The sequence below is a fragment of the Mandrillus leucophaeus genome, unplaced genomic scaffold, assembly GCF_000951045.1.
Source record: "Mandrillus leucophaeus isolate KB7577 unplaced genomic scaffold, Mleu.le_1.0 Scaffold490, whole genome shotgun sequence".
NCBI classification, from domain to species: Eukaryota; Metazoa; Chordata; class Mammalia; order Primates; family Cercopithecidae; genus Mandrillus; species Mandrillus leucophaeus.
The window spans coordinates 2,016,566-2,030,645 of NW_012105254.1; the positions used below are offsets into that span (position 1 = coordinate 2,016,566).

Genomic DNA, 14,080 nt, shown 5'->3' on the forward strand with positions numbered 1-14,080 from the left:
TGGGGAGGTTTGTCTGAGGATATCTTATGATAAAGAGCAGTCTAAGGCTTTAGTCCCTTTGATCCCCAACTTATTTATTGGTAACTACTAAATTTACCATTTTTGTGGCATGGATAAAATGGAGTGCTATGCAAATACTGTTGCACGTGAGATGATATCTAAGTCCTTGCTTGATCCGTGAAGATCAAATAGCTAAATACTGGGCATTTGGGCTTTAACCCTTAGCGGTTGATGCATGATGGTGTTGATTAGCGCTTTGAGATGTGTCAACCTTTCTTTTTTATACTAACAGCATCATTTTGAAATTTGTGGTGTTTTTTTCTTTTGAGCTTTGTTTGCTGTTGGTATTTTTTCTCACTAAAGTAATCTGTGAAATGCAAAATAAGTGAGGTACCAAAAGCAAGCATTATACTCATGAATTTGCTTTTACTTTGAGATGATCCACTTTATGAATAGATTTACTGGATTTGCAGCTGTTTATCTGCCTCATCTAGAAAGTGGTACTCTATGGAGGATTAGTGCTGCTAAAATTGATTTGTTTTAGTGCTGGGGGCTGCATGATATATCTTAGTACTATGCTATATTTTTGTGAAAGTAATAATCTGTGGGACTGCACACAAATGGAAAGGTAAGAATCTTAGGAGAAAAGTGATTTCTTTTAAAAAATGAAGCTTTTGTAACTTAAAATTATTTTAATAAGTACTTTTTGAAGTATTGAATAACATCTCTTTTAATATGAAGTTTTGGATTTTTTAAAGGTCAGCTCTTGGTATAATTAAGAGTATTTGGGCTGAGCCCGGTGGCCCACGCTTGTAATCCCAGCACATTGGGAGGCTGGGGCAGGTGGATCGCTTGAGCCCAGAAGTTTGAGACCAGTGTGGGCAATGTGGTGAAACCCCGTGCTTACAAAAAGTTAAAAAAAAAAGACTAGCTGGGCATGATGGTGTGTGTCTGTAGTCCCAGCTAATTGGGAGGCTGAGGCGGGAGGATTGATTGAGCCCAGGAGGTCCAGGCTGTAGTGAGCCATGATCATGCCACTATATACCAGCCTGGGTGGCAACAGAACTAAACCTTGCCGGAAGGAGAGGAGAGGAGAGAGAGAGAGAGGAGGAGAGGGGAGGGGAGGGGAGGGGAGGGATATTTGGGTGTGCTAGTCAAACTCGAGAATATCTTAAATTGTTTTAAAAAACGAGATGCTTCCAAATATATACAATAATGTCATTTAATAGCAAAAAGCATTTTGATATAAATCCTCTTAGAATTTGCTTAAATAAGACAAATTCATGTAACTCCTTTGTAATTACTACTGTTCATGTTAAAACCTTCAAGCCTAACTCTTTCTTTTAAATTGGGTTTAAAGTTAACAAGACTATAGTCTTTTCTTGCCAGTGTACTTTAGTTTTTTTTATAGGTAAACTCAATCAGGGTTTATTATAACATTCTGGATAAATGAAGTTTGATTACATTAATGCTTGAAATGGAAATGCTTGAAAAGAAGGGCAGAAAGCAGGACAAATGTTGCCTTTCATTTTACATTTAATAAGAAACAGTTTGGCTGGGCACAGTCAAACTCAGACCTGTAATCCCAGCACTTTGGAAGGCTGAGGTGGGTGGATCACTCGAGGCCAGGAGTTCGAGACCAATCTGGCCAACATGGCGAAACCCCATCTCTACAAAAAATACAAAAATTAGCTGGGCGTGGTGGTGCACACCTGTAGTCCCAGCTACCTGTGGGACTAAGGCACAAGAATGGCTTGAATTCGGGAAGCAGAGGCTGCAGTGAGCCGAAATCTGGTCACTGCACTCCAGCCTGGGTGACAGAGTGAGATTCTGTCTCAAAAATAAATAAATAAAATAATTTGGCCAGTGTCCTTATTCACTGGTTCTCAGGTTGTCATCATTTTGCTTTGTGTGTTTTTGAGCCTTTTTTCTTTGTATGCTTTTCAAAATTTTGAGGATTTTCCCCTTGCTATTTCTATTCTACTTTTCTTTTCTTAAATGCTGATCCTGACCTAGTAATTGGAATTCATGAGCCCTAGGGTTGGAACCTGCACAGGGACCTGCGAAGAGAATAGTCTGTGGTGTCGGCGGTGATTTTTTTTTTAATTAAAAAATACTTTCTGAAAAATTTCAGGTTCGAGTCCTTTTTTCACCTACTGACATTTTCTTTTGTTTCCTCTGATGCCTTTTTTTAAAAATAAAAATTTCCATTCTGGAAAAATTAGCAAATACAGGCAAACACACTAGAATATAATCTTACCCACCAACTAGAGCCAATTAGATTAACTCAGTGGTTCCCATGGGGTGGGAGTGGTGCAGTTGTGCCCCTAGGGGACATTGGGTAGTGTTTGGACACATTTTTGGTTGTCACAACTTGGGGTGCAGTGCTACCGGCATCCAGTAGGTAAAGACCAAGGATGCTGCTGAGAATTCTACAGTGCACAGGATAGCCCCTTTAGAACAAGGAATTATCTGGCCTCACATGTCAGCTGTACCCAGGTTAAGAAGCCTTGGTTTAATTTAACACTATGGAGTAAATACTCCATTTACATTTATAGACTGCTGTATCTTTTCAATATTATATGTAGGCCACAGTATAAATAACTGACTAAAAATTAATCTAAAATGCAAAAAATCAAGAAAGGATAAATGTGCTTAAGAACACACAAATAGCTATACAAATCATTCCTAGGCTGGGCGTGGTGGCTCACGCCTGTAATCCCAGCACTTTGGCAGGCTGAGGCAGGTGGATCACAAGGTCAGAAGATCGAGACCAACCTGGCCAACATGGTGAAACCCTGTTTTGAGACAGGGTCTCACTCTGTCACCAAGGCTGGAATGCAGTGGCGCCACCATGGCTCACTTGCAGCCTTGAACTCCTGGGCTCAACTGATCCTCCCACCTCAGCCTCCCGAGTGACTGGGATTACAGGTGCACACCACCATGCCCAGCTAATTTTTAAAAAATTTTCGGTAGAAATGGGGTCTCACCATGTTGCCAGGGGTGGTCTCGAACTCCTGGGTTCATGCAATCCTCCCACCTTGGCCTCCCAAAGTGCTGGGATTACAGGCGTGAGCCAGTGCACCTGGCCTCTTCTTTTTTATTTTAAAAGCACAATTAACTGCTAAAGTGATTTGTCTTTAGTATTTGATAACTATACTAGAGCGTTGTTTATAAGATGTAGTAAATTATCGTCATCATTATTTTTAAGACAAATTTATAAGACAAATGTAATAGAAGTAGATTAATAGCACAATAGAAAAAGATGGCAGAAAACATGAATATGTAATTCACAGATGAAGGCAAAACAAATGGTCCTTTTATTAAGGGAATGCAAATTTAAAAATCAACTAGACCCTTTTTTTTTGTTTGTTTCTTCTTGGATTGGCAAAGATGAGCACTTAAAAGTTGTATTTTGTTTTGGATGATTAGTTTGGTTATGTCTACTAATGACTAAATGTGTGCATACCTTTTGACCCATTAGTTATACTTCAAAGAATTTTATGCAACAAAAAAGTACTGAGACACACTGCTTAGTATAATAAGCCATTGAAGCTTACCTAAATATTCATCAATGAGAAATAGGTTAAGAAAACTGTGGTACAACCATACATGAAATTGATGTACCTGTAAAAGAAATGAGATTGATTTTTTTTTTTGTAATGATATGGAAGGATACTCAAAGTATATCATGTGAGAAAAGATCTAGGAACAGGATATTTATATTTATATTATTATTATTATTATTTTGTTCTTTGTAGGGACAGGGTCTCACCATGTTGCCCAGGCTTAGGAGCAGGATATTAGCTAACTTGTGTTACCTCTGAAAATCTTTGAAGTTCCCCCTGCTCTTTTTTCCAGAAGTGTAAAAACAAGCATATATTTAGTATTATACATTTTTAAAAAATGGAAAAATGCTGCTGTGTGAATGAAAGAGTATACATCGTGTTGCTCCAGATGGTAAAACTAGAGTAGAATTTACTAAAATAAAGTTTCAGCACGTAAAGTAAAGCACTTCTCTGCTCTTGGCCATTTTAGACACTAACCATCTGGAGCAACCATGTAACTCTTGCCACTCATTGCTAACTTAATGTAAAAAAAAAAAATCGCTTGAGTTTCTTAACACTTCACAAATGCTTGTAAGACTGACACTGGGAGCCCTGTCATCTAAAAGGCACCTTACAGAGTGCTTTCAATTCTTCTGTTTTTTTCATTCATTGCTCAAAATAGATCGTAGTAAGATTAGATACTCTCTGGCCTTCTTGGTCTTTGACACAAGGAAGAGGGTTCCAGAGTTGAGAGTAAGGACTTTGCATCCTTTGCCATAGAATTCGATTAGGGTCAATAAAAAGGACCATTGTGTTCTAGAATGTGAAGGACGAAGGATACCACTTTATAGTGCAAGGAATAAGTGAAGAAGTCCTTTTATAAGGAAAACTGCAGTAGAGCAATAACTTGAAATTACACTTATTTATATTTACTTTTCATTAAATGTAAATTATTTTCTTTTACTACATTGTACTAGTAGAAGGATAATCAGCAGTTTAGGCATTCAGTCATGGATATTCAATACCATTGGTTTACTTAAGCACTTCTCATGTCAACAAGACTTAAGCCTGCAGATAACTCCTAGTTTATCAGTGTTCGTTATAGCTTCCCGGTTGGTTTTACTTGTGAGTCATAAGCCTAGTATGGTGAATATCTAGGAAATTTCACGGTAACAGGGCTTGTCTTAGGTTTTGAGAACAGGTGTAACTTGACTTCTCTCTGCTGTTTGTCATCCTACACTTCCCACTACATCTGGTCCTTTTTTTAGGGTGCTGAGAACAACATTTTTCTTCATGCAGGGGAAAGTAGAAGTGCATGTTTTCTAAGAAGGACAAATAGGAATAGAATACAAGAAAGGTATATTGGGGCCGGGCGTAGTGGCTCACGCCTGTAATCCCAGCACTTTGGGAGGCTGAGGCGGGTGGATCGTGAGGTCAGGAGTTCGAGACCAGCCTGGCCAAGATGGTGAACCCTCATGTCTACTAAAAAAAAAAAAAATAGCCGGGTGCAGTGGCGGGTGCCTGTAATCCCAGCTACTCAGGAAACTGAGGCAGGAGAATCGCTTGAACCCGGGAGTCGGAGGTTGCAGTGAGGTGAGATCATGCCACTGCCCTCTAACCTGGGTGACAGAGCAAGATTCTGTCTCAAAAAAAAAAAAAAGTATATTGGAAGGGAGAATGGGAATGGAATCAAAATCATTGGTCTTGGATGAGAAGAGTCTTTCTCCTTGGTTTTGTGGTGATAATGGGGTAAAGCTGTAGACTTTTTTTTTCCTTTAATTCATGAGTAAGATGAGCAAAATTGAGAAAGTGTCATTTTCTTGGCCTTGAGAAATGACATTATCTAAAGGAGAATTGTTGGGACTGGGGAGAAGGGGAGGGGTGTATAGCTTGAAGACAGTGTGAGGAGTTGGCAGTAGACTTAGTGGGGAGCAAATTAGTGAGGAGCAAAAAAGATTTCCTGGGATTCAAGGCCCATTTCAGGTTGAAATAATACATTGTCATCCTTATTCAAAGAATAGGTTTCCAGAGAACCTGTACTAAGGACAATACGTGGTTTATAGTTGTATAATACAACTGGATTAAAAAATTTTTTTCTTACTGTTTTCATTCTGGCCTTTATTCCCACTTAATTGAAATCACTGGGGTTTTAGTGTTGTAAGAAACTGATAGTTATGCTAAGTATTATATGTGACTGTTTCCTGCAGGTACCCAGGGGAAGAACAAAATAGTAGGCCTAGGCCTGCACAGGGTCCCTTGTGTGCTATGACAGACTTTACTCTCACCCTCCCTAATTCCTAATTGATATAATTTGTATGTGACTCACAAGAGGTACTGGTGGTAAGAGGCGATTCAATTATAAGCTGGAGTTTGTAATTGAATCTACTTTCTTTGTATCTGAAAGAAAAATATTTTTGTTAATTATGGGCATATCATTTAGCTAAAAAATTACCTTAAATGTTAAGTGGTCCTTAAGGCATTTATAACGGAATTTTTCAGACCCTAGCAGTCTAAACTGGGAAATTATTTAAAATGTTATTAAAGCAACTTAAAATGGTAAAAATAATACATTTATTTTTGTGCATTTTAGAGTTTCTTTTCTTCTTGAAGGATGTTTTTCCAATGAGGGGTTTCTCTCTATGAAGAATATTCTCACAATTAATAGATGCTAATTTCTTACTTAAGTACAGTAATATGGATCATTGGCTGTAAAGAATAGTTTGGCTTACCATCAACCCTTTTCTTTCCTAAAAGTAGTAAAAGGTGTGTCAGAGTATAAGTGGTGGAAATGCGTGGGTGGTCACATTGAGAATTGTTCCTGTAGAATTGTTGGTGTAGTTCATAGTAAGTCTCCTGGGGAGGAGTGGTTGCATACTCAGCCCTATTTGGAAACCACCTCTTTTAATGAGCATAAGCTCTCGATGGTTGGTTTTTACATAGTATGATAGAAAATTAAGAGAGAAAAGAAAAAGATGAAAAACTATAATATAAAGGCTCAAAGAACTGGTATTATTTAGTCAAAAGGTTATTTGACACATTGGTATTATTTAGGCAAAAGGTTATTTGACAGACTTAAACTTTTCTTGTTCTCTCTCCAGAAAACAGAGACTATGTATCACAGCAAGAGTTTCATTGGGTTTAAGAAAGCGTACTAGAATACGTGCTGGAGTACTGACATGCATCAAAATGTAGTAGGATATATAAATTCAGTTTGTAATTACAATTTTGTCAAGTTTGTTATTTATATTTTAGCATTACCTGAAAAGTCTAATTACATTAAATCCCAAGGGATAGTCCCAATTACTTCATTAAACTGATATTTTCATAGGGAATTTTGCTTGGATAATGATCCATTATTGGGGCTTATAATTTATTTTTTACACAGAATATGGAAATAGGTTCAGAGGTTCATTGACAAAAAAGCATTCATTAAATACTGTGAATCACTAATGCCATTGATACAGAAGAATTTCCCTATGAAAATGAGAGCTTCTGTAAGAAAATGAAGTAGTTGGGAGTTTAATTTCTTATTAATATGATTTTAACTTGCTGCTTCATACCACTATGTTCTGAGTTGGGGGAAAAGGGCAGCTATCTCTGTAAAATATTTAGGAATTCTTTGAGGATTAAAATGTAACTGGCTTTTGTCCTCAGATACTTTTGTAATTAATGGTTGTGTAAGTTTAGGGATTTGTTAGATATTTTTCTTGGAACAGTTTACATGATTTTGTAGTTCAACATTTCAAAGTTTCAACTTGAATAAATATTAAAATGAGGATACTTTAAAGACACTCAAATAAGCAATTTTAAACTTGCTTTCTGATGGGGGATATAATCCCTTTGAGAGTCTGAAGGATGATGGGCCCTCTCCCCAGGAAAATTTGTACATCATTTTGTTTCTAATTTCAGGGAACTCTCGGAGCCCCTAGAAGTCCTTCTGTAGACACTCAAATCTGTTTGGAGAGTTCATTAACATCTGTCTTGAGGATTTTTTAAAAAGTAATATCCTCAGTCTCAAAGTTTTTGAATTTTTTGCTTTTGTAGGTATAAGTAAACAGTTAAAAAACCTTCATTGCTACTTAAAATACCAGATGAGTGACTACTTTTCCACTTTTTATTGGGAAAGATTTTTCTCTAGGTTCTTTAGTTTATGTAATACAAATGAACTAATGAATTTAAACACTGGTGGAAGGGGAATATTCTAATTGAATTTTCGGTCAACTCAGTATTGACCAGATGACTTACACTGAAAATCTTTTCATAATATTAGTAATAAATACAGTGTTTTAGGATTTTGTAAAATTTCTGGAGGATGTCTGTCATCATTTTGAACACTATATATAGTAAAGTTAGAAAAAAATGAATCTAAAGTCTTGGGCATTGTTTAGAAGTTAAATACTCAGCCTTAAACCAAAGAATGAAAGCAAACAGAAACTTAAGCTTTAGTTATCTTTACTGTGAACTAAATGTTCTAGAAATCTGATTGTGTCTGTGTCAGTTTGTATACTGTGTGTAAGAATGTATGCATTTCTTTTGTAGCCACGTCATGAATATTTTAATGTCCCTGTGTACTAAATGACTACTCATCGAGTATGCAGAATTTCACAGAGGAAATAGAATGCTGATATACATATGAAAGAAAATATCCACAGCATGGTGATTTATTATCTTGTATAATAATAGTAGAACATTTCAGAACTAGTACTTTTATGATTGTATTTTTTTCCTGTTCACATTCCAAACTTTTCTGTTTTATTTCATTCTATATGTGATCTTGATATAGCTCATTCCTCTCTGCAACTGATTTAATCTCATCTTGACAAAATATAACCTAGAAGTGTTTTGAGTAATATTACATCTTAAACACATACATACTATCATTAATGAACTATCCGTGATTCATAAGAGGAAAACATGACAATCATTAAAATGTTTACCAAAGAAAATATAGCTGAAGTGCTAGGTCAAAATAAGCAGTGCTGTAATATATAGTATGGTTTGGTCTTCAAATATTGAGGTTAAAAAAAGAAACTATTTTGTGTGATTATCTTACAATCTGTATGAGCGAATGTGTTCTAATGTATTACATAAAAGTATATGTGAAAATAATACAAGAAACTAAAATTAATTTGTACCATTATATAACATTTAAGGTTAAAACATTGAGTGTTAAGAAATTCTGTAGTGCCACATTTATTGAATCACATTTGTGCTATATAATAATATCAAACAGTCCCTTTAAGAACTTATTAGAGAGCTATGTCTGAAGTCTGTTCTGCAATATCTGTTGCTTAATAACTCTTTCAAAGCATTAATACTGAGTTTATATAGTTCAAAAATTCTAATATTCAGTTTTAATACCTAAATACTTATATTTTACTAGTGATGGCATTCTAATATATTGAGTCCTCATTTAAATACTTAATGCTTTGTTAACTGTGGCATTATATATCTGAATTTTAAAACCTTTAATATTGGTGACTGTTGCATATTCTTTTAATAAAACATGCAGCCTATTTTATTATAAAAGGAAAACAATTCATTGTTTATATCTAGAGAGCATAAAGCCTAAGTAAGTTATTAAACAATAATTTCACAAGATGTTCAAATCGATTTACCACTGAAAGAAGATTTATGAAAATGTGTTTTGACCAAACTTAGTATTAGGCAGGTACACAGATAAGATTTTCCATTCTTAACATTCTTACTGTAATACACTACATTTGAGGCACCTGGATGTGCTATCAAATGGGAAATTTAGCATTATATATTGGAAGCATTGAGAAACATTGGTCTTTCATTTCTATTTTTCCCCTCCTTTCTTCCTCCTGCCCCACAATATGTTATTCATCTGGTTTTAATGCTACATAAATATGCATTGTCTCATGCCTGTTTGTGTTGGATGCCTTGTGCTAAGCTGTAACAAAATGTTGCTTCTTTTGCTATCTGTATACAGCTGCTTGCTTTAAATTAGTAGATTCTGAAATAGCTTTCCTTGCATGTCTAAAATAAAAGTATTGCATGTACTTCGTCTCATGTGAATGACTTTTTTTCTTTTCCATCCCTCATAAAATAACGTTTTATATGTTCATTTTCTAGGCAAATTTTTAAAATTGTGGTTAAAAACACGTAACAGAATTCACCATCTTACGCAGTTTTAAGTGTACGGTTCAGTTGTGTTAAGTATATTCACATTGTTGTGCAGCAGATCTGCAGGACTTTTTCGTCTTGCAGAACTGAAACTCTATACCCATTAATCAGCAGTTCCCCATATCCACCTCTCCCCCAGCCCCTGGCAACCACAATTCGACTTTCTGTTTCTGTAAATTTTACGACTTTAGATAACAGTTTTTCTCCGTAATTTTGAGCTACAATTTCAGTGTGAACATGTGTAAGTTCCATTTTATATTATCAACACAATTTATTTTAAAACTCTACCTGTACAAGTCTCACAATAATAAAATATGTAAATAATTATTTGAAACTAGGCCTTTTAGAAAGGACAAATATTTTCAATAATGCATATTTGATAAGCAGTATGATTATCTTCAGGAAATGCTATATAAGATTGCAGGCAGTGAGCACATGGGGAAAAGTCTGACCAGCTCCAAGGAGTAGCTGTGGGACATTTTTACATGGAGAACCTGAGAATGTAAACTGTGTAGAATTCAATGGAGGCATTATTTAATTGATACATTCAAGGCTACATGAACTTTTAAACTATTTAACATTACATGGATATAATTATTTTAAATTTTTCTTGAATATGTGATTTAGATGTCATTCTCAGTGTATTTAATGCTTAAGGCTAAATATAAATGAAAGAGATTGGCTTACATCATTCTTGGGTGTTGTATCATTTCCACTGGACTTTCTTAAAAAACTTAATCATGAAAACTTCAAGACTCACGAGTATAGGAAATGGTATAAAGAACCCTCGTGTACACATCACTGAGCTTCAAGAACCATCAACTTAATACTGTTTCCCCAACCGCTCCCTGGATTTTTGCCTCAGTATCTTAGAGCAAGTCCTAGACATCTTGTCAGTTTGTCTTTAATACTTCAGTCTGTGTCCCTAACAGATAAAGTACCATGCCCAACAAAATTAACAGGAATTAATAATTAATATCTTGTGCCTGGCTCAGTTTTTCCTAATTGTCTGAAAAATGCCTTTTTATATTTGGTTTGTTAGAATCAGATTCCAACCAAGACTCTCATGTATCTGATTGATGTGTCTTTTAAGTCTCTTTTAATCTTTAACAAGTCTTCTGCTTTATCCCCCCTTGCCATTTTTTTTTAAAAACCAGGTCATTTATGCTGCAGGATATCCTACCTTATGGATTTGGCCATCGTATTCATGTGGCAATGTTTAGCTGTTCTTATATCCCTCATCTCTGTTTAGATCTGTAACCTGACTAGATTGAGGTTCAATTTGAGGGGGCAAGAATACTTCATAGGTTAGACTCTTATTAAAAAAATACCTTTTTCACTAAAGCTGATTTTTACCCATTTTTATTACTATGCAGACATACTAAAAGGTCATCATATGAGCTTTATAAGTAGAATTGGTATATAGTACTTGCATTTAATAATAAATGCTAAATCATTTAGATTTCAATTGTGTAACTATATCACCTAACATTTTGGAGCACTTTCTATAAATGAGGCAGAGCCTTAACTCACTTAATCTCAACATATGAAGGTAAGTACTATTATCCATGTTTTCCAAATAAGGAAACAGACCATAGAGTTTAAGTAATTTACTTAAGATTACACCATGAAGTGCTTTACTTGCAATTAATATTCTAAAGATTTATGGTTTAATATAATTTCTCTTCTCCTTGTTTTGTGCTGTACCATGATTAGGATGCAAAAGTAAGTTTATTACTGGATACCAAAAATGTATATTATTTTCCCTCATTAAAATATAGTGTTGCCTTTTAATTACAAAATTCATTGCTAGTAATACCTGAAAGTTGGCCTCCTTGGTCCTTTATTTTGTGATTTGCAAAATCAGCCACTTCGGAAAATTTTTAAATATTTTTTTTCTGGATATGCTTGCTTTGTTTTGAACTCCTTTGACATTTAAAAACCAGTATTGGTTGCTACATAGAATAAAAATGCCTTTGGCCCAGGGCATTTTTTCTATATGTGGCCTCTAGTGATGCCATTGGTTGCACTGGGGAGGTCTGGGAAGATAGCTGTTTCTGAAGACTTGCTGCTGTGGACACAGTTAACTAAAAACTCCAAGAGGAAGACATTTCTATAAATGCATGTGACAAAAAGCATGGAACACAACATTAGGCTAAGAACTGTGGGAACTCGGAGGGAAGAGGTTTTGAATTTTACCACCAAGATAACTTATCTTTCATATATATAATTGAGTAACAGTGATTTCATAAATTGCCAACTGGTTTGCATTGGGCTTGACTGCTTTTTGCATGACAGCAACGGCATCTAGCACATTGGTAGGTAATTAGCGGGTACTTAATGAATGCTGAAAACGTCCTTTTGTGGTCTCCAATGTTTGGGGCACAAAACCCTAAATAACCAATGACTGTCACTAATAGAATGCTACAGTGACACAAAATTGCTTTCTTGAGTCTCTAAAACAAGCATGTTCTTCCATGTCAATTTTTCACATTCTCAAGACTCCCTGGATCTGCTTACCAGAGTCTCACATTTTCCCTCCACAGGAAGCTGAAACCCCACGTAGTGTTCTTGAAGAAATTGGACTGACATAACTCTCCTCCCTTGTTGATGACTTCTTGTGGCATTTCACACACTGTAGATGGTCACTCCCTTCATGTCCATGTTAGCTAATGGTGTAAGATGATGTCTTGTCAGTATTACTGTTTTGCTAAGCCGCTTCATTCATGCCTACACAATTTTTTTTTAAAGGGAACTTTAGTTAATTAAGTGATAAGGGACTTAAATATGAATTAGAACGGTGCAGAAAAAGATCCTTTTCTGGATATTTTAAGGTTTAAAGGTCAGTTTCTCTTAATCTGATTATGTGCACATATGAAAATGGCACATGTACATGTAAAATCAATCAGGCAGTATACATTTATTAATTATTGCATTTGACAAAGGAAACTCTTAAATTATAATGTGAAACCTGGTTTTATGAAACCAAAGACTAGTGCAGCATTTCAGTATATGTTAAAAAAAAAAAAAAAAAAAGGGAATTGACATGTCACATATCAAATGAATGGAAACTTAACTTCGTTGAAACTTTAAAAAGCAAATTTACTCCAAAGACTTGTATTGGAAATTACATTTTTTTTTTTTTAAAAAAAGGAATACAGATTATTTTTAATGACTACATTGGAATATTTCTTACACTAAAAATTATTTCTTAGGCATTCTGAATCTGGGATGAGAAACAGGATTGTTTCACAATAGTAAGCACATAATTTTTAAGGCCAAGGCACATTTGACTCCTGAGATGAATTTTTTTGTGGTCATAATCACATACTTAGTTGAGTTGTTTTTGATGCCCCAAAATAAAGTGAGAATGTTAATTTTCCAGGAATTCTTCATAACAGTATCTTACAAAAAACATGTTGCTGTCTTCACAGTGTTATGTGTAAAGTCATTGTTTAAAGCATGAATATTCCCTCTGGGGTACTTGTTAAAGCCAAATTTATTTTGCTTCCCTCCACTTAGAAGTGCTGCACACTTTACAGCAACTTCCTTTCTTTCCATGGCACTGCCTAGTTAACAGAAGTCTTATAAAAATTTAAAAAGACACGTTTCCTATAAAAAAGTGAGAGTTAAATGAGGTAAAATGGCATTAGTTGGCTCTATTTTTTAAAGCTATATAATTGTTCAGCGTCACTTTTCTAAGTACTTATACATATCTAAACATGTCTTCACGGTTTATATTTTCACTTGTATATGCTGGGCTGGATTAAGCTTTGTTGTGATTGTGACCAATATTCAGGCCACGTGAGCACTGTCTTATCACATCGCCAATTAGTTGTAATAAACGTTCAACGTACAAACACTGGAGTGTGTTTTTATCTCTTTCCAAGTTTGTCAAACTATGGAGAGCTGCTGAAGGAAGAATTTCTAATTTTTTTTCAGTAAAATGTTGAAAATTCCCCTCCATTTGAATATGGTGGTTGTTATAAGCACACACAAGATACATGGTGGAAGATCTTCTGAGTCTTCATGTACTTCATTAAAAAATAACGTGGATTCCATGCTACTGAGAGCTTATCTACACATTTATTTTCAATCAATAAATGCTGCTTTTAAAACCTTGATGCAGTTGACTTTTCTACTCCTTCTGAATGAACAACTTAGATTATTACTCAAAAGGTATTTCAGATCAACTGGATTCCTCTTACCCCCTTGTGAACTGAAGGTGCTAGCACATGCAACAGAAAGGGACTAATATTTGCGGACTGTACTACCTAATCTATGCAACAAATCAAATATATGGTTATCATGATCGTTAAGGGACCTCCTATTACTACAGATAGGAAATGTTACATTCTAAAACTGGGATATTTAAGAAGGAG

At 35.2% G+C, this 14,080-nt stretch overlaps 1 protein-coding gene across 1 annotated transcript in view; it reads left to right on the plus strand.

Annotated features, from left to right (window-relative positions):
• AP1S2 (adaptor-related protein complex 1, sigma 2 subunit) overlaps positions 1–13,821 on the plus strand; it is a 53,569-nt gene extending 39,748 nt beyond the window's left edge. Inside the window, exons 5-6 of the mRNA XM_011995527.1 lie at positions 11,415–11,423; positions 12,245–13,821. Coding sequence (XP_011850917.1) covers positions 11,415–11,423; positions 12,245–12,292 — 57 coding nt within the window. The 3' untranslated portion in view covers positions 12,293–13,821. The remainder of the gene's footprint in view (positions 1–11,414; positions 11,424–12,244) is intronic.
• Positions 13,822–14,080: the final 259 nt, after the last annotated feature.